At 45.8% G+C, this 22,175-nt stretch overlaps 2 protein-coding genes and 1 long non-coding RNA gene across 3 annotated transcripts in view; 1 reads left to right on the top strand and 2 right to left on the bottom strand.

Moving 5' to 3' along the window:
* Positions 1–1,106: 1,106 nt before the first annotated feature.
* smim19 (small integral membrane protein 19) lies at positions 1,107–4,645 on the bottom strand. The gene is made up of 2 exons (XM_055159555.1): positions 4,228–4,645; positions 1,107–1,531 (listed from the first exon to the last, which is right to left on the bottom strand). Exons 1-2 carry the CDS (start codon positions 4,449–4,451, stop codon positions 1,300–1,302), a joined length of 456 nt encoding a protein of 151 aa, XP_055015530.1. The 5' UTR covers positions 4,452–4,645; the 3' UTR covers positions 1,107–1,299.
* A 4,447-nt stretch (positions 4,646–9,092) lies between these two features.
* Positions 9,093–10,932, top strand: LOC110174852 (uncharacterized). Its single transcript, XR_008633003.1, has 2 exons — positions 9,093–9,133; positions 9,622–10,932. It is a non-coding gene; the product is annotated as an uncharacterized LOC110174852 (long non-coding RNA).
* Positions 10,933–16,233: 5,301 nt separating this feature from the next.
* fam199x (family with sequence similarity 199, X-linked) overlaps positions 16,234–22,175 on the bottom strand; it is a 12,354-nt gene continuing 6,412 nt past the window's right edge. Inside the window, exons 5-8 of the mRNA XM_020940962.2 lie at positions 20,983–21,144; positions 20,490–20,709; positions 17,990–18,090; positions 16,234–16,658 (exon numbers count right to left, since the gene is read on the bottom strand). Coding sequence (XP_020796621.1) covers positions 16,485–16,658; positions 17,990–18,090; positions 20,490–20,709; positions 20,983–21,144 — 657 coding nt within the window. The 3' untranslated portion in view covers positions 16,234–16,484. The remainder of the gene's footprint in view (positions 16,659–17,989; positions 18,091–20,489; positions 20,710–20,982; positions 21,145–22,175) is intronic.

Raw genomic sequence — 22,175 nt, 5'->3', positions numbered from 1 at the left:
TGTGTCTGTGGAATCACCGGGACTAAACCAGGACTAAACCAGGACTAAAACAGGACTAAACCAGGACTAAACCAGGACTAAACCGGGACTAAAACCAGGACTATAAACCAGGACTAAAACCGGGACTAAACCAGGACTAAACCCAGACTATAAACCAGGACTAAACCAGGACTAAAACCAGGACTAAACCCAGACTATAAACCAGGACTAAACCAGGACTAAACCAGGTCTAAATTAGAACTAAACCAGGTCTAAATTAGAACTAAACCAAGGACTAAACCGGGACTAAAACCAGGTCTAAACCAAGGACTAAACCAAGGACTAAACCAGGATTAAAACAGGTCTAAAACAGGACTAAAACCAGGTCTAAACGAGATGTAAACCAGGTCTTAATCGGGTCTAAAACCAGGTCTAAAGTCAGGACTAAACCAGGTCTAAACTGAACCAAAACAGATTTTATTCACATTTTATTCCTCACACAATCTGAAAACATTTAAAATAATAAAAACAATAATAATAATAATAATAAAGTTGATTGTCCCTTCAGAGGCTCCGTAGCAGCAGCGGCTCCTCCTCCTCTTCCTCCTCCTCTTCCCTCCTCCTCTTCTCCTCCTCCTCCTTCCTCCTCCTCTTCCTCCTTCCTCCTCCTCTTCCTCCTCCTCCTCCTCTTCCTCCTCCTCTTCCTCTTCCCCCCTCCTCCTCTCTCCTCTTCCTCCTCCTCCCTTCCTCTTCCCCCTCCTCCTCTTCCTCCTTTCCTCCTCCTCTTCCTCCCCCTCCTCCTCTTCCTCTTCCTCCTCTCCTCCTCTTCCTCCTCCTCCTCTTCCTCCTCTTCCTCCTCTTCCTCTTCTCCTCTTCCTCCTCTCCTCCTCCTCTTCTCCTTCTCCTCCTCCTCCTCTCCTCCTCCTCTCTCTCCTCCTCTCTCCTCTCCTCCTCTTCCTCCTCTTCCTCTTCTCCTCCTCTTCCTCTTCCTCCTCTTCCTCCTCCTCCTCCTCCTCCTCTTCCTCCTCTTCCTCTCCTCCTCCTCCTCCTCTTCTCCTCCTCCTCCTCCTCTTCCTCCTCCTCCTCCTCCTCTTCCTCCTCCTCCTCCTCCTCCTCCTCCTCTCCTCCTCCTCCGTCCAAACGCCCAACTTCATTTTCACCACAAACTCAAACACTAAAAACTGACGACGAGGACGCGGCTTTTCACAATAAAACTCTTCCTCCTCGTCAAAATAAAGCGGCTCTTTCAGAATAAGAGTCCAGTATTTACAACAACAAAAAAAAACCAAAACTAAAAATATTGAAACTGTGTGTTTGTTTTTATTCCATGGAGAGTTGGACGCTGTCGGTCTGGTTCTGCTGCTGCTGCTGCTGCTGCTGCTGATCGTATTTACGAGCTGAAAAAACAACAAAACAAAAAGAGGATTTAGAAAAGGAAAAAAAAAAAAAGAAAATGTCCCAAACTGTGTCTTTATTCTGTGTCCTCTGTGTTTGACGTGTTCTTCTAGAATGTTCCACAATAAACCGGGTCCTGACCAGGTCTAAATCTGGACTAAAACAGGTTTAAGATTCAACTGGAACTAAACCAGGACTAAAACCAGGAGTAAAACCAGGTCTACACCAGGTCTAAACCAGGTCTAAACTTGGACTAAACCAGGACTATAACAGGACTAAACCAGGTCTAAACCAGGACTAAAACAGGGACTAAACCAGGACTATAACAGGACTAAACCAGGTCTAAACCAGGTCTAAACTTGGACTATAACAGGACTAAACCAGGACTGAACCAGGACTAAAACAGGGACTAAACCAGTTCTAAACCAGTAACTGGACCAGGACTGAACAAGGACTAAAACATGGACTAAACCAGGTCTAAACCAGAACTAAACCAGTAACTGGACCAGGACTAAACCAGTAACTGGACCAGGACTAAAACAGGGACTAAACCAGGACTAAAACAGGGACTAAACCAGGACTATAACAGGACTAAACCAGGACTAAAACAGGGACTAAACCAGGTCTAAACCAGTAACTGGACCAGGACTGAACCAGGACTAAAACATGGACTAAACCAGGTCTAAACTTGGACTAAACCAGAACTAAACCAGTAACTGGACCAGGACTAAAACAGGGACTAAAACAGGACTAAAACAGGGACTAAAACAGGGACTAAACCAGGACTAAAACAGGGACTAAACCAGGACTATAACAGGACTAAACCAGGACTGAACCAGGACTAAAACAGGGACTAAACCAGGTCTAAACCAGTAACTGGACCAGGACTGAACCAGGACTAAACCAGGACTAAAACATGGACTAAACCAGGTCTAAACTTGGACTAAACCAGTAACTGGACCAGGACTAAACCAGTAACTGGACCAGGACTAAAACAGGGACTAAACCAGGACTAAAACAGGGACTAAACCAGGACTAAAACAGGGACTAAACCAGGTCTAAACCAGTAACTGGACCAGGACTGAACCAGGACTAAAACATGGACTAAACCAGGTCTAAACTTGGACTAAACCAGAACTAAACCAGTAACTGGACCAGGACTAAAACAGGGACTAAAACAGGGACTAAAACAGGGACTAAACCAGGACTAAAACAGGGACTAAACCAGGACTGAACCAGGACTAAAACAGGGACTAAACCAGGTCTAAACCAGTAACTGGACCAGGACTGAACCAGGACTAAAACATGGACTAAACCAGGTCTAAACTTGGACTAAACCAGTAACTGGACCAGGACTAAACCAGTAAAACACAGGACTAAACAGGACTAAAACAGGGACTAAACCAGGACTAAAACAGGACTAAACCAGGACTAAACCAAAAACAGGGACTAAACCAGGTCTAAACCAGTAACTGGACCAGGACTGAACCAGGACTAAAACATGGACTAAACCAGGTCTAAACTTGGACTAAACCAGAACTAAACCAGTAACTGGACCAGGACTAAAACAGGACTAAAACAGGACTAAAACAGGGACTAAAACAGGACTAAAACCAGGACTAAAACAGGGACTAAACCAGGACTAAACCATAAACAGGACTAAAACCAGGACTGAAACCAGGACTAAAACAGGGACTAAACTCAAACCAGGTCTAAACCAGGTAAACCAGGACTAAACAGGACTAAACCAGGTCTAAAACCAGGACTAAACCAGGTCTAAACCAGGACTAAACCACCAGGTCTAAACCAGGACTGGTCTCTAAACCAGGGAACAGAAACAAGTCCAGTGAACTGAAACAGACTGGACCTAAACCAGGACTCTAAAAACACAGGACTAAAACACAGGAAACTGAAAACCCAGGACTAAACAGGAACTAAACGGACATGGACTAAAAGGAAGGATTGGAACATGAACTGAACCAGGACTAAACAAGGACCAAACCAGGTCTAAACTAGGTCTAAACCAGGACTAAACCAGGTCTAAAACAGGACTGAACCAGGTCTAAAACAGGACTGAACCAGGTCTAAAACAGGACTGAACCAGGACTAAACCAGGACTCAACAAGGTCTAAACCAGGACTAAACCAGGTCTAAAACAGGACTGAACCAGGACTAAACCAGGATTAAACCAGGACTCAACTAGGTCTTAACATGGACTAAAACAGGAACTGAACCAGGACTAAACAAGGTCTAAACTAGGAATAAAACAGGACTAAACAAGGACCAAACCAGGTCTAAACAAGGAACTAAACCAGGACTAAACTGAGTCTTAACAAGGACTAAATCAGGACTAAACCAGGACTAAGACAGGTCTAAACCAGGACTGAACCAGGACTAAACCAGAACAAAACCAGGTCTAAAACAGGACTGAACCAGGACTAAACCAGGACTAAACCAGGACTGAACCAGGACTCAACCAGGACTCAACAATGTCGAAACCAGGACTGAACCAGGTCTAAAACAGGAACTGAACCAGGACTAAACAAGGTCTAATCTAGGAATAAAACAGGACTAAGACAGGTTTAAACAAGGTCTAAACCAGGTCTAATGAAGGAACTAAACCAGGTCTAAACAGGACTAAACCAGGTCTAAAACAGGACTGAACCAGGACTAAACAAGGAACTAAACTAGGACTAAACCGGAACAGAAACGGAACCAGGACAGTCACATTTTTTCTTTGTTTTTTTGCTCGTCTTTTTGAAGCTGATTTTTTGTTTTGTTTACAGCGGCAGAGCGACGATCACGTGCGTCCTGACGTTTGACCCTTGACCCCTGACCCCGCGCTTTGTTTACATCTGTCCCTTTTTTCGTGCGTTTCTCGTGTTTTGTTTTTTTTGTTTTGTTTTTTTGTTTCTTTTTTTGTTGTTGTTTTTTTGCACGTACTTTTTGGCGTAGATGAGCAGACCGAAGCTCACCAGAATCACCAGCAGATACACGTTTGTCGCCTCGTTCCACGCCTCGTGCACAGAATAATCCAGCGCCTCCTGCGGCTCGTTCCCCAGCAGCGCGTGACCCATGAGACCCGACAAATACGATCAGATTACGCACAAAAAACACGGACAGATCACACGGACAAACGGCGAGATAAATACGGAATAAAAACGAACGAGAGATTTTCTTCCGTCTTCTTCCTTCAGGTGGGTTTTATTTACGGTTGGCAAACGACTAAAGGTGAATTACCGCCACCAGCCGACAAGGAGTGAGAACTGACACGTGATAAACTAATAAAAATAAATAATAACAATAATAATAATAACTAAAGTAAAATAACTCCAATTAATAAAAAAAAATCATAAAAAAATGTATCATAAATAATAATTTTTCCACCTTTAAAATTATTTTATTTTCTTCTTCGTCTTCTTCTTCAGGTGGGTTTTATTTACGGTTGGCAAACGACTAAATGTGAATTACCGCCACCAGTCGACAAGGAGTGAGAACTGAAACGTGATAAACTAATAACATAATGGCAATAAATAAATGTAATAATAATAATAGTAATAGTAATAAAAGTAAAATAACTCAATAAATAATAATAATTTAAAAAAAAAATCTTTCCACTTGTTTCAATTATTTAATTTGCGACATACAAAATGCACACAGACATTAGAGAGGACAGGACAATACACGAAGTTTTTGTTTACCGTCGTACAAACTAATAATAATGATAAAGAAGGCACAAAGTGTATTGTTTATGATCGTATCAATTTACATTTCAAAACTATTTATAAAGTCCAAATCTATTGTGTTTGTTGCGTCTGTTAAGCACTTCACGTCACATGAATTAAAATCCTAGTTTAGTGCCTTAATAGAAATGACACTTTCACTTTAGTTGTGACCCGCCCTTACCTCATCATTATTCACCAGCGAAGAATAGGTGAGCGTGAGGCTCAGGTCATGACAGGTGTTTTTATGAAGAAAACCAGAAGAAAAACTTCAGAACATGCTGCGGTTTGATTTATTTCTCCTCGTAGCGCTGTCCGCATTTCCATGTTGTTTTTCAGAAGGTAAATCCCACTCTTACACTTTTTTATTCAGACTATGGATACGTGAATCATTGTCGTGCGCTCTCTGTTCGGGCTGTTTGTGCTGTCGTTAAAGTTCAGATGATTCTAGATTAGTACAAGTGTTGTGTTTTCATGTGACTGGGGGTAACAAGTGTGTTTTTCTTAATTCAAGCAACTTTTCTCTAGTTTAGTATTTATGGAGCTACCCGGAAATGTCACTTCTGACAAGTCATCTGTAAGAGTATGCGGGCTCCGGTTATATAAGGTCATATCAGGCTCACTCATTTATTTTTTAAGACATGGTGCCATCTAGTGGTGCGCACAGGTACTAACCCCAGACGTGAAAACACTTTGGCTCACGCTCGTTTGGTTTGAACATGTTCACTTCTCTTTAAATATGATGAAAGTGAAAGGTCCAACACAAACTGACAGAATAATAATAATTATGATTTTAAATAGTTAAATGGAGTAGAGCCGCTGCTCCTTCACGTTGAGAGGAGCCAGTTGAGGTGGCTCGGGCATCTTTTCCGGATGCCTCCTGGACGTGTCCCTCGGAGGTGTTCTGGGCATGTCCCACTGTGTGGCGCTATGTCTCTGTGAGCTGTTCTTATTTAAAGGAGCACTGTGTAACTTTATGCACTTTTTGAAGAAGAACCTCTGGCAGCTTTTGTCTCTAATCACAAATTTGCAACACAGACAAATCTCTATTTTTTTTATTTATTGCTATAGTCAAATTAATAATCTCAATTCAATTTACTGTCTACTTAAAGGCAAAAACACACACAAAACATGTTTTTATACACATCTAAAAGTTACACAATGCAGCTTTAAGTCCTGTAAGAAGTGGCTTTTTTTTTCATGTTCAGGGTTAATGTAAAAAATAGAAGCAGGCGTCAGAAATGTCTTTATATTTGTATCCTGTGAGGCACAGGGGCCCCACACAAATCCAAACGTCATCTCACACTTTAGGGTGTGTCTGTGTGTATGTGTCTGTGTGTGTGTGTGTGTGTGTGTGTGTGTGTGTGTGTGTTATAACCCTCCAGCACTTGTGCTCGCAGCCTCAGCCGGTACTTTTGAAGCTGCGATGACCGGAGTGAAGACGAGACTTATCGCACCGCACGCCTCCTGATGCTTTCCTACAAAACTTTTCCAGACAATACCGAATAACGGTGTTTCTGGCGTGTGGCTGGAATGTTTTATGAAGAAAACCAGAAGAAAAACTTCACCAACATGCTGCGGGTTGGTTTATTTCTCCTCGCGCTGTCCGCATTTCCCCGTTGTTTTTCAGAAGGTAAATCCCACTCTTATACTTTTTTATTCAGACTATGGAAGCACCGACACGACTTAAATACGTGAATCATTGTCGTGCGCTCTCTGTTCGGGCTGTTTGTGCTGTCGTTAAAGTTCAGATGATTCTAGATTAGTACAAGTGTTGTGTTTTCATGTGACTGGGGGCAACTTGTATAACTTTTCTCTAGTTTAGTATTTATGGAGCTACCCAGAAATGTCACATCTTGATCGAGCGGAAAATCACTAGTCACTTCTATAATGGTCGCTGCGGGTTCAGGTCATATCAGGTTCATTCATATCAGGTTCATTCATTTATTTTTAAGACATGGTGCCATCTAGTGGTGCGCACAGGTACTAACCCCAGACGTGAAAACACTTTGGCTCACGCTCGTTTGGTTTGAACATGTTCACTTCTCTTTAAATATGATGAAAGTGAAAGGTCCAACACAAACCGACAGAATAATAATAATTATGATTTTAAATAATTAATGGTTTAGATTTAGATTCAACCTCAGAGACGAGAAGAGCTGCAGAATGTGTTTTATTTGTGAACACAAAACATGCTCCAGGACAAGTCAAGTGCAGGTTTAACCCAGAGACACTGGAGGGTCAAGTGCAGAGGACGTTTGTCTCTCTGGGGTTTGTGAGTTTGTGTCTCTGAGTGTCTCGTGTTTTCTCCCTCAGACGCTGTTGTCTCCTGTGTTCTTCTGGAGACCTGTGTTCTGCCCTGCAGATTTGAGTCTGGACCAGACCCTGTGATCCACTGGACCAAAAGAACCTCATGATCAAACTCCAGTTCATATTTACTTTAAAGGTCGGAACAAGCTTCATATCCAGAACCAGAACTTCAGAGGTCGGACCTCTCTGTTTGAGAAGGAACTGTCCACAGGAAACGCATCACTGCGGCTCTCAGGGGTCAAAGTTCAAGATGAAGGAAGATACAAGTGTTATGCCAATGCTGCCTACAAACTCACCACAGAGATTTATGTGGATGTGTTGGTTTCTGGTAAATACTGTGTAACTACCCTGGTTTTCTTAGCGAGAAAGGAGTTCACGCTTCATACTGATGATTGTGTGTCGGTATTTATTTTCAGCACTCTTCATTAACACACCAATACACCGTGAAAACTAAAACAAAACAGACAAAAAATAACTTAACTTTTCATAAACACCCTTAAATAAATACACAATAGAAACTATATTTACCGTGTTCGCCTTTACGTTACCAGCAGTAGTAAAACAGCATATTTTTATCTTGATGTCCCTTTTCTTTACACCTCTCTCTGTTTTCTCTCTTTTGTCCCCTTCTCTCTTTTTCGCGCTACTATTTTTCTCTTTTCTACTTCCGGGGGTAAGGCAAAGGTCACACAACTAAAAAAGGCAAATATATTCACAAATAAAATACAAAAACAATAACTGCAATATTATGACCCCTCTCAATACTTGAACAAATAAAATAATAACCTTTTCACTTATTACTATAAAAACAAATATACTGACATTATCGTCAGTTACATACTGAGTATTATTTTGATAATAACATGTGTATCAGTGTAAAAGTGGTTTGACAGTGAAGTGTCTCTGCAGCTCCAGTGTTGACAGTGTCTCTGGAGACTCGGGGGCAGGAGCTCCTCTGTAGATCTGAGGGAATCTACCCCCAACCCTCAGTGTCCTGGAGCCCTCCCTCCTCTGCAGCTCGTACCAGGGTGACCCCCTCAGAGGGCGGAGTGTGGTCTGTGCACAGCTCTGTGTCTCTGCCTCACAGCCCTCCACATCAACACAGCTGTAATGTGAGCAACAGCAGGGGCAGCTGGAGGAGCGCCACCTACAGGACCAACCGTGAGTCACGCACCAGAACTCTCACACTTTACTTTCACTGTTTTATTTACTCTTTTGTTTGTTGTTGTTTTGTTTTGTTTCGTTTCTAGTCGACATTCATGTTTCAGCTTCTGGAGAGACTGAAGTTCCCTGCACTAAACCCTCTGCTCCAGTGAAGAGTCTCATCTGGAGGTTCAACCAGAATCACATCATTCTGAGTCGGTCTGGACCAGAACAGAAAAACACTGAGTCCTGGACACAGTTTGTTGTTGGAGTCACAGAGTCCAACAGTCTGGTCCTGAAAGAATCTGACCAAAGATCAGCTGGGCCTGTTCTCCTGTGAACTCAAGACTGAACGAGAGAACTTTATTATCCTCACTCAAGTCACTGAAGCAGAGACAAAGACAGAGACAAAGACAGGAGGTAAGTGTGAGCAGTGCCTCCTGGTTTCATCTGATCACAGGGATCTCACACACTCTTCTGTTTCTGCAGGAAAACTCTCACATCTGTGGATAATTGTTTTATTGGTACTCCTGTATGTCCTGATCATCGCTCTTCTCGTCGTCGTCTGTTGCAGACGTTCCCAGGTGAGTAGATCTAGAGTCAGATCCAGTTTGTTTCTGTTCTTCTGTCAGGACCAGAGCAGCTGGACCCTGTCGTTCTCTCTGAAAAGCATCTGGAGCCTCGTCACCTTCAAGTTTGTGAAGGACCAATCAGGAGTCATTTATCTGCTGCTGTAAACGCAGGAACAAGCCTCCTCAGATCTCTCTGTTTCATGGAGACTTTAGAACATCTCATTGTCTTATTAAGGCCTTATGAAGCTGATGTTCCTGTGTCTTTGTCTCCTGATGATCTGAAGCTCTGTCTGTGGCTCAGTCCTCTGTGTCATTTTCAAATCAAGGAAAATGATTTGGACACAGCAGCTCACACATCACAATATAATATCAAAACAAAGAGTAAAAGACAGAAATGGTGATAATAAATTCTAAATAAGTGGCAGAAATGGCAAGCGTCAGGAGTCAAACATTATATAAATGTATAAGTAAAAATAATCTAACTGTGTGTTGTTTTACAGGTTGAGGTGTGAAACTGAGAATCTCCTGCTTCACTGTTGTGCTGTTGTTGATTTGACAAACTGGACGTCACTTCCCTTCAGCTCTGGAGTCTGGAGCTGATAAAAGACGATGGAGAGACTTGTGTTCTGCAAACACAAACACTCTTGCATTGTGTAACTTTTCAGATGGCAGGTCAATCAAATGCTTTTCTCCATTTCTCCCATTTCTGTATTTTTGTTGTGTAGTGCTACGGTAGTTTTACACTGAACCCAATTGTGAACTATGAGATGATTTTATTTTGTAAATACTTAGAGGAAACAAACTGTTTTTATTAGGGCCCAAATGATATAACTGTTGGCCGATAATATCGGCTCTTTGAAACATATCGGCGATCAGTCTAAATCTTACCGATATTTCACATGGGCCTGTTATACCACGTTATAAAGCTCAGACTTCTACATTCTGTTCAGTTTACAGACAGATAAATGTCTTAATATTTGACTCCACATCAGTATTTATCTGCAGAGTTATTTGTCTGTGTGTGTGTGTGTGTGTGGTTATACCAGGTGCTTTTATTATGACGGTGCCACTACTTCCTGTAGAGACGCTCAGTTCCTCTCAGTTGTTCGCAGCAGCAGCAGCAGCAGCAGCAGCAGCAGCAGCAGCAGCAGCAGCAGCAGCAGCAGCAGCAGCAGCAGCAGCAGCAGCAGCAGCAGCAGCAGCAGCAGCAGCAGCAGCAGCAGCAGCAGCAGCAGCAGCAGCAGCAGCAGCACAAACTTCATACTGACTTTATTCAGACGTTGATTGTGATTTTTAAGGCCTTTGCCGTTGTTCCTGTTGGTAAAACATGTGAGATATTGTTTTTATATGTGAATGCATTACTTACAAGACGTACTGTTAGAGTGAATTTGTACTAGAAAGCAAGTCTCATGTGTCTGTGCCTCTTTATTTCTCTGCACGTGTGTGTGGAGCTGTGACACTTGGACGCTGCACTTTGATATTTTTTGTGTTTCACAAAGGTTTTTGAGCATCATATTGTACATCAACACCAAATGTTATTTTTCATATATTGTATTTGGTATAACGTGTACCGTTTGTACATGATTTATTGTTCTTTTAAAAATATAAAATAGCCATGATTGGGGGATTTACTTGTAGAAATGTAAAACTATACGATCACACTGTAAAAATAATTTATTGTACTTAATAATATTGTTATTAGACGTGAGTTGGTCAGAGGAGAGCAGAGGGACACGTGTGTGGAGCTGTGACACTTGGAGTCTGTACTTTGATATTTTTGTGTTTCACAGTAAATCTCCTGAATGGTAAAACCCTGTGTGCGGCTCACTTCATCTACACAACACAACACAGACGACTGCTAATCGGTCGGTTCAAGCACGAAGGTTCCATGTGTCCGTACTGTCCCTGAACACACCACAGACTCACTTCACCGTAACCGTGCCAACGCTAAATTATATGACACATTAAATTAGTCGTGTAAAAAAAATGAAAACACTTCAGAATTCTAATGTTTTACTCAATTTATTTTAGTCGATACATGATATTTACAAAGCAATGAATCGTTTCTACTGATCCATCGATACAGAAACTCAGGACTTAAAGCTGCACTGTGTAACTTTTTGGTTTTCTGGGTCCGTCACCTGCTTGTTTCTATGGATACATCACTGCTCTGTCTGGAATGTTCCGCAGTGTGGCATTAAACAGCTCGACTTGGCGGTTTTAGAGCTCAAAAATATCTCCAGAAAAAACGACGTTCTGAGTGCGAGCGGGTGTCGCCTCTCCGCGGATCTGACCTGGAACTTCTCTCCGGCCCCAGTTTGGTCTCCGTGGAAATAAAAAAGTTTTAAAGCCACACCGTGAAACATTCCAGACAAAGGGAAAACATGTCCACAGGGAAAAAGCGTTTGACGGACTCTACGGAAGATCATTTGTTTCATCAAATTTTGAATTTTAAACACTGTTGAATTTCTCACTTTAAAATTTTTAACTCTGAAAAAACATGTTTGAATTAATTTTATTATTAATTTTTGTTTGCTGAAATTTTAAGTGTACATTTTCTGTGTATAAAATTCAACATAAAAAAATAAATCACCTTTTAAATATTCAGCACAAATATTTTCAAGCCTTCAAATTCAACTGTCAAAATTCAGAGTGTAAAATTCGCAGTGAAGAAAATTCGCAGTAAAGCTCCGAGATGCCGAGGCAGAAGCAATCGATCCAAAGTGATCCGATCGAACTTAGTAACAAACAGAAAATGTTGCAGTGACGCGATCTGATTGGTCAAAATTCGCCTCATCGTGACCTCATCTCATTGATTGGTTAAGTGTAAGCCCCGCCCACAGATGAGAACAGCCAATAGGAAACAGCCTCCGTCCTCCTCGCTCACATGATCGATTGCTTCTGCCTTGGCATCTTGGATTTTTGCTGTGAAATTTTTCACCGCGAATTTTACGTTCTGAATTTCGAGGGCTTGAAAATATCCAAGGTGATTTTTTTTTTTTGGTTTATTTTGAATTGAAAGCAAACTTCAAAATTTCAGCCACGAGTTTAAAAATTCAAAATCTGATGGAACAAATGATCTTCCATAGAACTCTCCGCCAGGAAAAAGCTACACAACCGCACCTCTGAACGAAACATAAAAACTGAAAATCTTTGGACGAGACAAAAATAAGAAAAGTGGTTCTTGAGATAAACGGAAAAAAAAAACGAAGGAAAGAAGAGAGAAGAAGAAAGAAGTTTGAAATCGAAACTTAAATTAAACGGGGGGGGAAAAAAAAGGAGCGAAACTAAACATTTTACAATCATTCATTTTCTAATATTTACAATTGTTTGTGAGCGAAATAAAAGCGAAACACTTTCTGTACAAAACACAAGATTCAGAGTTCAGAATTATTAGCAGGAAAATCGAAGCGAGTCAAATGAACATGCAGCTGTTCAGTGCTCCCTCTACGCCTTCGGAGGTGAAATGACTTTTTTTTTTAAATATAACGAACCAGCGGAAAGTTTAAAGAGGGGGGATCGCGCTTCTGTTACTTCTCGGGGGCCGACGCACACGGCAGGATTTAATCGGTTTTAAAATCTCCGATCCTGGATATAAATCACAGGATACAGGCGAGTTTCAGATGACGTCGTTGTTATTAAAAGCCCGCGTTGCTGCTGGGAAATATTTTGGTCGGAGGCGAGAAACATGGTAGCATCAAACACAGTGCGTAACCTCGCGTATTTCTCCACGATAATGGTAAATTCCTGCTCTGTTATCGGACGCACAAATAGAAGCACGGAAGAAGGAAAATGTCTTTTTCGTATTCTGAGTGAAAAGAACCGCTAACGGTGAATTAAACGACTTTCAAACATCCGCAGAGCAAACGTAGAAGATCCTAACAAACCGTGGACTCCAACAAGTTCAACAACACATCCAGACTCTTGGAGGTTTTCATCTTTTCTGCTGTGAACGGCCCAGGAGTTTCCACCAAGTCATTGTGGATATCGCTACTATTACTTCATTTACTGAACTAAAATGTCATGAGTTTATCCAGGAAAACCTGCACTAGTTTACGATTCAACGAACCCACACTGGGCTCCTGAGATCAACACGACGCACGAGTCGAAGAGTCTGTGAGACCGAACCTCGAAAGAATCGACCATGAAAAGATCCTCGCGAACGTTAGAAAAATCCACTCACAAAAAGAGATTAATTCTAGAAGACAAAGTTGTGGATAAACAAGACAATAAAGAAAACATGGTCCTACGACGAGTGACATGTTTATATGTGCTGGAAGATCCAGTTTCTACTCACACTCACACTGCAAATGTTTTCTTTTTACATTTTAGTTCAGTAAATGTGCTTCTCTCATTAAATAAACTATGAAACAATTTAAATAGTAAATACCTTGATGAAAGTGACGTGAGTGTGTCTTGATTGGAAATCTCTTTGTGGTTTATGTTCTCTAGACATAATTCGTTTTTTTTTTCAATAATTCCCTTGTTTGATCCTGATGAGTCATTTCCAGAGGAACAGTGAAGAAACAATTTGTTTTATCCCTTTCAGAGCGTCTAGAACAACCAAATACACAACAAAACCTGCCCATGTTTCTCCGATGCTGCTGAAGTCAATGACATAGTGTGTCCGGTGTCATGACGGCGTAGTTACCGTTGCCATGGGGACACGTGACGGTGCTAAGTCTCTATGTGGAGGTAAATTAACACCTTAGCGTTTTGTTCATTTTATTTTTATTTATAATTTTTACAACATGTCCTCTGTAATGGACGCCGGGGACATTTTGGTGTTAAATCCGAACAATAACAACTTTTTTGATGACCAACAGCTTCTACAGTCGCCTCTAAAAGTTTGTTTAGACTCCCTTTTTATTTAGTCCTAGTCCCCCACCCCCCGTTAAGAGTCTGTCTCAAAACACTAAACTCGACGTCCACTACAGAGGACGACACAATCGAATGGGCCGGCTCTCGGGAGGACATCGAAAGAACGGAAAGCAGAGTACGGGAAATGTTTGTAGAGCGGTAGAGTGGCAAAGACGACCGATCGCAGCCCTTTTTGTCTGCATCGTGTTCGCTTACAGTCCAAAAAATACGGTACGTGATTTTGAAAGCATAAAAGATCGGCGATAAAGTCACTGCGGTTCACCCGGATCCGTAAACAGACACGCGTGAGGAACTACTCCCACCTTTTTACTTAAAAAAAAAACGACTCAAACTGGATTCACGGCGCCGTTTTGTGGACTGGGCTCATTATTTGCGGAGGACAATTTCAATTTCTATGGATAATGCGGATGAGACGCTGCGGTTTATTCCTAACCTCTCGTAAAGTGATAAATTTAAAGTCTTTTTATTATTTTCGCCGTTTCCCGAGTTTGTATTTTTGTGTCCTGAAGTGTGTCGCAGCCTTAAAACATCACATATTTAGCTCACCGTGTTCCTTTAATCGTTTTAATAATGCTCAAAACGACGTACTGAGATGTGTTTTTTTAACCTGCGGTTTCTTTGCTCCCCGCGCTAAGTCACTCCCCCTTCAGAGCGCCGCCACGAAAGAACACAAGCGCGCGCCCCGTTACCGAAACTCCTGCACGTCGCGTCGGTTTTGCGTCGAGTTTTTGCGTGTTTCTGGAGAGTTGTCGCGTGGGAGAGTTGTCGCGTCGGCTCGTGGGCGGGGCCTCGTACAGTCGGGCGTGTTTTTAAAGAGGAACGGCGTCAGAACGAGAGACAAAAAAGCGCAGAGTGCCCCCTCTTTAAGCGCGTTGACGGAGATGGTGCAGGATCGATGCTTCGCGGGGCAGTAAACAGTGGTTCCTTATTTATTTAAGACTATTTGAGCAAAGCCGCTAGCATCTATTTTCCTACATTACCCACAATTCACAGCTGAAGCGCGCCGGGTACAGCTTTAAGTGACGGGTCTGCGACAGCTGCGCGTCAGATGCCCTTCCGTCTGTAGTGTTGGACTGAGACTGCAGCGTCACTCAGAGAAAAAAAAAAAAAACATTTGTGGATTTGACTTTTGGAGATTTGGTCTAGTCCCTTAGTCCCTGGTCTAGTTTCCGGTCTAGTCTCCGGTCTAGTCTCTGCTCTTGTCTCTGCTCTTGTCTCTGGTCTAGTCCTTGATCTAGTCCCTTAGTCCCTGGTCTAGTCTCTGGTCTAGTCCCTGGTCTAGTCTCTGCTCTTGTCTCCGGTCTAGTCCCTTAGTCCCTGGTCTAGTCCCTGGTCTAGTCCCTGGTCTAGTCCCTGGTCTAGTCTCCGGTCTTGTCTCCAGTCTAGTCTAGTCCCCGGTCTAGTCTCTGCTCTTGTCTCCGATCTAGTCCCTTAGTCTCCGGTCTAGTCTCCGGTCTAGTCTCCGGTCTAGTCTCCGGTCTAGTCTCCGGTCTAGTCTCCGGTCTAGTCTCCGGTCTAGTCTCTGGCCTTGTCTCTGGTCTAGTCCTTGATCTAGTCCCTTAGTCCTTGGTCTAGTCCCTTAGTCCCTGGTCTAGTCCCTGGTCTAGTCATTGGTCTAGTCTCCGGTCTAGTCTCCAGTTTAGTCTCTAGTCTAGTCCCCGGTCTAGTCCCTGGTCTATTCCCTGGTCTAGTCCCTTAGTCCCTGGTCTAGTCTCCGGTCTAGTCCCTGGTCTAGTCTCCGGTCTAGTCTCCGGTCTAGTCCCTGGTCTAGTCCCTGGTCTAGTCCCGGGCTAGTCCTGCTCTTGTCTCTGGTCTAGTCCTTGATCTAGTCCCTTAGTCCTTGGTCTAGTCCCTTAGTCCCTGGTCTAGTCCCTGGTCTAGTCCCTGGTCTAGTCCCTGGTCTAGTCCCTAGGTCTAGTCCCTGGTCTAGTCCCTGGTCTAGTCCCTGGTCTAGTCCCTGGTCTAGTCCCTGGTCTAGTCCAGTCTAGTCCCTGGTAGTCCTGGTCTAGTCCCTGGTCTAGTCTCCGGTCTAGTCCCAGGTCTAGTCCCAGGTCTAGTCCCTGGTCTAGTCCCAGGTCTAGTCCCTGGTCTAGTCCCAGGTCTAGTCTCCGTCTAGTCCCCGGTCTAGTCCCCGGTCTAGTCCCCGGTCTAGTCCCAGGTCTAGTCCCAGGTCTAGTCCCTGGTCTAGTCCCAGGTCTAGTCCCAGGTCTAGTCCCAGGTCTAGTCCTGGTCTAGTCCCTGTCTAGTCTCCGGTCTAGTCTCCGGTCTAGTCCCCGGTCTAGTCCCCGGTCTAGTCCCCGGTCTAGTCTCCGGTCTAGTCTCCGGTCTAGTCTCTTAGTCCTCAGCAGTAGGAGTGTGGGAGGGCATCTGACTCAGGGCTGTAGTGTGGTGTGTAGTGTCGGGATGAGCGGGCGGGGGGCGTGTCCTGGGGGGGTGGGGGGCGGGGCCAGGCCTAGCGGGAGCACTGATTGGTTCACGTTGGTCACATGAGCACGTCGAGGTCGTCGGCGTGGTCGTCCTCCTCCGTCACCCGCAGCGACAGAACCTCCTCGTTCAGGAACAAACCGCTGAGTCGCTCTTTCCGCGCCTGACGCTGCTCCTTCAGCTGACGCTTCCTCAGAGCCTTCTGCTGCAGCTTCCTCTGCTTGGAGCGCTTCTGCGGGCACCGGGAGGGCATCCGGGCCACGGGGGGGGCAGAGGGAGGGCAGAGGGAGGGAAGAGAGAGAGGAGAGAGAGAGAGGGAAGAGAGAGAGAGAAGAGAGAGGGAAGAGAGAGGGAACAGAGAGAGGGAAGAGAGAGAGGGAAGAGAGAGAGGAGAGAGAGGGAGAGAGAGGGAAGAGAGAGAGAGGGGAGAGAGAGGGAAGAGAGAGGGCATCAGGGTTAGAGAGAGGGCAGAGAGAGAGAGAGAGGGAAGAGAGAGGAGAGAGAGAGAGGGAAGAGAGAGAGGGAAGAGAGAGAGCAAAGAGAGAGAGGGAAGAGGAGAGAGAGAAGAGAGAGAGGGAAGAGAGAGGGAAGAGAGAGGGCAAAGAGAGAGGAAGAGAGAGAGGGAAGAGAGAGAAGAGGGCAGAGAGAGGGAAGAGAGAGAAGAGAGAGAGGGAAGAGAGAGAGAGAGAAGAGAGAGAGGGAGAGAGAGGGCAGAGAGAGGAAGAGGAGAGAGAGAGAGAGAGGGCAGAGAGAGGGCAGAGAGAGGGAAGAGAGAGGGCAGAGAGAGGAGAGAGAGAGGGAAGAGAGAGGGCAGAGAGAGGGCAGAGAGAGGGTAAGAGAGAGAGGAGAGAGAGAGGGAAGAGAGAGAGAGAGAGAAGAGAGAGGGAAGAGAGAGAGAGAGAGAGAGAGAGAGGGAAGAGAGAGAGGGAAGAGAGAGGGAGAGAGAGGGCAGAGAGAGGGAAGAGAGAGAGGGAAGAGAGAGGGAGAGAGAGAGGGAAGAGAGAGGGAAGAGAGAGGGCAAAGAGAGAGAGGGAAGAGAGAGAGAGAGGCAGAGAGAGGGGAAGAGAGAGGCAGAGAGAGAGGAAGAGAGAGGGCAGAGAGAGGGAAGAGAGAGAGGCAGAGAGAGGGTAGAGAGAGGGTAGAGGAGAGAGAGAGAGGCAGAGAGAGAGGAAGAGAGAGAGAGCAGAGAGAGAGGGAGAGAGAGGGTAGAGAGAGGAGAGAGAGGAAGAGAGAGAGAGAGGGCAGAGAGAGGGCAGAGAGAGAGGGTAGAGAGAGGGAGAGAGAGGGTAGAGAGAGGGCATCACGGTTAGAGAGAGGGTATCAGGGTCAGAGAGAGGGCAGAGAGAGGGTAGAGAGAGGGCATCAGAGAGAGAGAGGGTAGAGAGAGGGTAGAGAGAGGGCATCAGGGTTAGAGATCCAGATGAGAGAAATCTACTGTGTTCTTTTTTGTTGTTGTTTTTTTTTTTTTACATATATTTGTCTTTTGGTTTAAAGTGACACAATCTGCAGACTTGACTCCGGATCATTTTCATCTTCAGGTTTAATCTTTTTAAATCTTTTTACCTTTGAGTCTCTGATCCTCTCGGCGGCGCTCGACAGGTTTCCATCACTGTGAGCTCGGCTGATGTTTGTCACACTGCTCCCACTACAGGCCGACGCCGGACCTGCAGCACGAACACAAACACAAACACAAACAACACTACATCATTATAATATGACACAGGCCGATGAACTCCCCCTACAGGCCGACGCCGGACCTGCAGCAGGAATAATATCATCATTATAACAGTGGTGGCGTCAGGACCTGCAAGGCCTAAAAAAATATCAGACTGACTCAGATTTTGAGTTGGTGTCACCAGGAACTTGAACAGCGAACGACAACGACACCGAGTTCAGACCCGTGATTGGACAGAGAGAAAACCAGACAAAACAGCAAACTGTATCTGCAGCGGAACCAGGTCTAAACCAGGACTAAACCAGGACTACACCAGGTCTAAACCAGGACTAAACCAGGACTAAACCAGGACTACTAAAACCAGGTCTAAACCAGGACTAAACCAGGACTACACCAGGTCTAAACCAGGACTACATAAACCAGGACTAAACCAGGGGACTACACCAGGTCTAAACCAGGTTTTAAACCAGGACTACACCAGGACTACACCAGGACTACTAAACCAGGACTTTAAACCAGGACTAAACCAGGACTACAGGAACTACCAGGTCTAAACCAGGTCTAAACCAGGACTAAACCAGGTCTACTAAACCAGGTAACCACTAAACAGGACTAAACCAGGACTAAACCAGGTCTAAACCAGGACTACACCAGGACTCTAAACCAGGTCTAAACCAGGACTACACCAGGTCTACTAAACCAGGACTCTAAACCAGGACTAAACCAGGACTAAACCAGGACTAACAGGACTACTAAACCAGGTCTAAACCAGGACTAAACCAGGACTAAACCAGGTAAACCACCAGGACTACTAAACCAGGACTAAACCAGGACCAGGACTCTAAACCAGGACTAAGGACTACTAAACCTAAAACAGGTCTAAAACCAGGACTAAACCAGGTCTAAACCAGGACTGAAACCAGGTCTAAACCAGGTCTAAACCAGGACTACCAGGACTCTAAAACAGGTCTAAAACCAGGACTAAAACCAGGACCCAGGACTAAACCAGGTCCAGGACTCTAAACCAGGGGTCTAAACCAGGTCTAAACTAAACCAGGACTAAACCAGGACTCTAAACCAGGTCTACTAAAAACCAGGTCTAAACCAGGACTAAACCAGGACTAAACAGGACTAAACCAGGACTCTAAACCAGGACTAACTAAACCAGGACTAAACCAGGACTAAACCAGGACTAAACCAGGACTAAACCAGGACTAATCTTGGACTTGAGAGAGAGTGAGAGAGATCCCCGAGCCCGAGGACCAGGGTGTCCACAAAGCGCGATTGGACAACAGCTGCACTGAGCCCTGTGCGCCGTGGAGCCCCGTGTGGTCCTTTTGTCCGCGGTCACCTGACAGTCTACGCAGGTGCACCTTCGGGCTCGTCCCAACAAACAGTCCTGGTTTAGTTCTGGTTTAGTTCTGGTTTAGTTCTGGTTTAGCACCCCACTCTCCTCACTTCTCTGTGCACAGAATCTCCAGCTCTTTATTCTGTGTTTCTGTAGAATAAGACACTTTTATAACCATAAAACATTTCTTGAGGAGGGGATTGTTTCAGACGGAGCTCTACTGAAGGTCCAGGCCCACCACTGTTATAACAACAACTGAATATGAGCGCCCTCTACAGGACGACGCTGGTCCTGCAGCAGAAACAGAAGCCCAATTTATGATCATGCGTCAAACCGCCTGAACCCCTCCACAGAGCGTCTGCGTCCGTCGACATGCACCGCCAACATTTTGTAACCACGTCAAAGCGACGCAGACAATAGGAGCTGTGATTGGTCGACTCTACGTCCTCTCTACACACATTTCCATTACTCCACTTTCCCGCTTCATTTTATAAACACAAACACCAGCTTTAAGTCGTCGCCTCCTAGTGTTGAGGCGGTGAATTACTTGGCGGCGCATCGACCTCGACGCAGATCTGTAAATCAAAAACGACGGCGGCAGAGTGCGCTGAGTCGACACAGATCTATAATTCAGCCTTTAAACTGATAAATATATTAATAAGAGCTCCCCCTACAGGCCAACGCTGGTCTGGCAACAGAAACAGGAACATTGCTCTTTTTTTTTTGCTCATTATTACCATTTATATTTTTTTTACTCTTTGTTTTTATAATGTATTGTGATGTAGAGCTCCTGTGTCCAAATAATTTCCCTTGTGGATCAATAAAGTTTGTCAAAGTCTAAGCCTGTCATCATCATCATGAATATGTGACTGAAGTTCTGTAAATAAAAGAAATTCCGTCTAATTCCGTCTTTATACTGCATTACACTGTGAGGAGGAGGATCTAGGTTTAGTGTTTCTGTAGTTTATTTTAGTCCCAAATGTAGTCGAGTTAGTCAGTCAGTGATTTTAAACCCGTAGATTTTGTTTCCACTCATGTACCTGTGACAGAGTTGGAGGCCGTGGACCCGGTGGAGGAGCTGGCAGAGCTGATGATGCTGGCGTTGCTGGCGTTGCTGCTCCCCGCCCCGGTGCTGTGGGCGCTGTGGGTGCTGTGGGCGCTGTGGGCGCTGTGGGTGCTGTGGGAGCTCCTCTTCCAGCTCTCTCTGTCCCTGGTGCTCGCCCTCTGCCGCGGGCTGTGCTCACGGATGTAACTGCGCACCTGCACGGGCGAGGACAGGTGAGGGACAGGGGAGGGACAGGGGGGGGACAGGTGAGGGACAGGTGAGGGACAGGGGAGGGACAGGTGAGGTCTTCAGCGTCTTCTTAAACAGTGAACGGCCATTTCAACTACACTTTGCGTCTCTCAGTCACACACACCGGCCGCAGTGTATTTTCAAAGTCAGAGTATTTTCAAATAGTAGTACTGGAATCGTGTCTTCATTTACCTTTCCTCTCCTCTTTCTTCCTCTCTCCTCCTCTCTCTCTGTCTCACCTGTTTGAGTTTGTCGTCCGTCAGACAGTTGAGCTCGATGATGAACTCGCTGTCCGTGGGGGAGATCTGGGCGCTGGGGTCGATGATCTTGATGATGTCCAGCTGTTCCCGCAGGCCCATCTCCGTGCTCACCTTCCGACTCAGGTACTCGATGTACTCCACCTGCAACGCACGGAGAGGGAGGGAGGGCATCAGGGGCAATCTGACACACGGGGAGGGCATCTGACACACAGGGAGGGCATGACACACGGGGAGGGCATCTGACACACACACGGGGGAGGGCGCCTGACACACACACGGGAGGGCACCTGACACACACACGGGGGGAGGGCACCTGACACACAGAGGGAGGGCACCTGACACACAGAGGGAGGGCACCTGACACACACACGGGGGGAGGGCACCTGACACACACGAGGGCACCTGACACACACAGAGGGAGGGCACCTGACACACACGGGAAGGGCGCCTGACACACACACACGGGGAGGGCACCTGACACACACAGAGGGAGGGCACCTGACACACACAGAGGGAGGGCACCTGACACACACGAGGGAGGACCCTGACACACACACGGGGGGAGGGCGCCTGACACACACACGGGGGGAGGGCACCTGACACACACGGGGGGGAGGGCGCCTGACACACACGGGGGAGGAGGGCGCCTGACACACACAGGGGGAGGGCACCTGACACACACACGGGGGGGAGGGCACCTGACACACACGGGGAGGAGGGCGCCTGACACACACAGGGGGAGGGCACCTGACACACAGAGGGAGGGCACCTGACACACATAGAGGGAGGGCACCTGACACACACGGGGGGCCCTGACACACAGGGAGGAGGGCACCTGACACACACACGGGGGGAGGGCACCTGACACACACACGGGGGAGGGCGCCTGACACACACACGGGGGGAGGGCACCTGACACACACACGGGGGGGAGGGCACCTGACACACACAGGGGGAGGGCACCTGACACACAGAGGGAGAGGAGCACCTGACACCACACACACGGGGGGGAGGGCACCTGACACACATAGAGGGAGGGCACCTGACACACATAGAGGGAGGGCACCTGACACACACGGGAAGGGCGCCTGACACACATGGGGAGGAGGGCACCTGACACACACGGGGGGAGGGGCACCTGACACACACATCGGGGGGAGGGCGCCTGACAC

Source organism: Boleophthalmus pectinirostris, unplaced genomic scaffold, assembly GCF_026225935.1.
Source record: "Boleophthalmus pectinirostris isolate CB_2022bp ecotype Guang Dong unplaced genomic scaffold, ASM2622593v1 HiC_scaffold_23, whole genome shotgun sequence".
Taxonomy (NCBI): Eukaryota; Metazoa; Chordata; class Actinopteri; order Gobiiformes; family Gobiidae; genus Boleophthalmus; species Boleophthalmus pectinirostris.
Note: the sequence above shows the minus strand (reverse complement) of the source record. Positions and strands in the feature narration are given on the sequence as shown.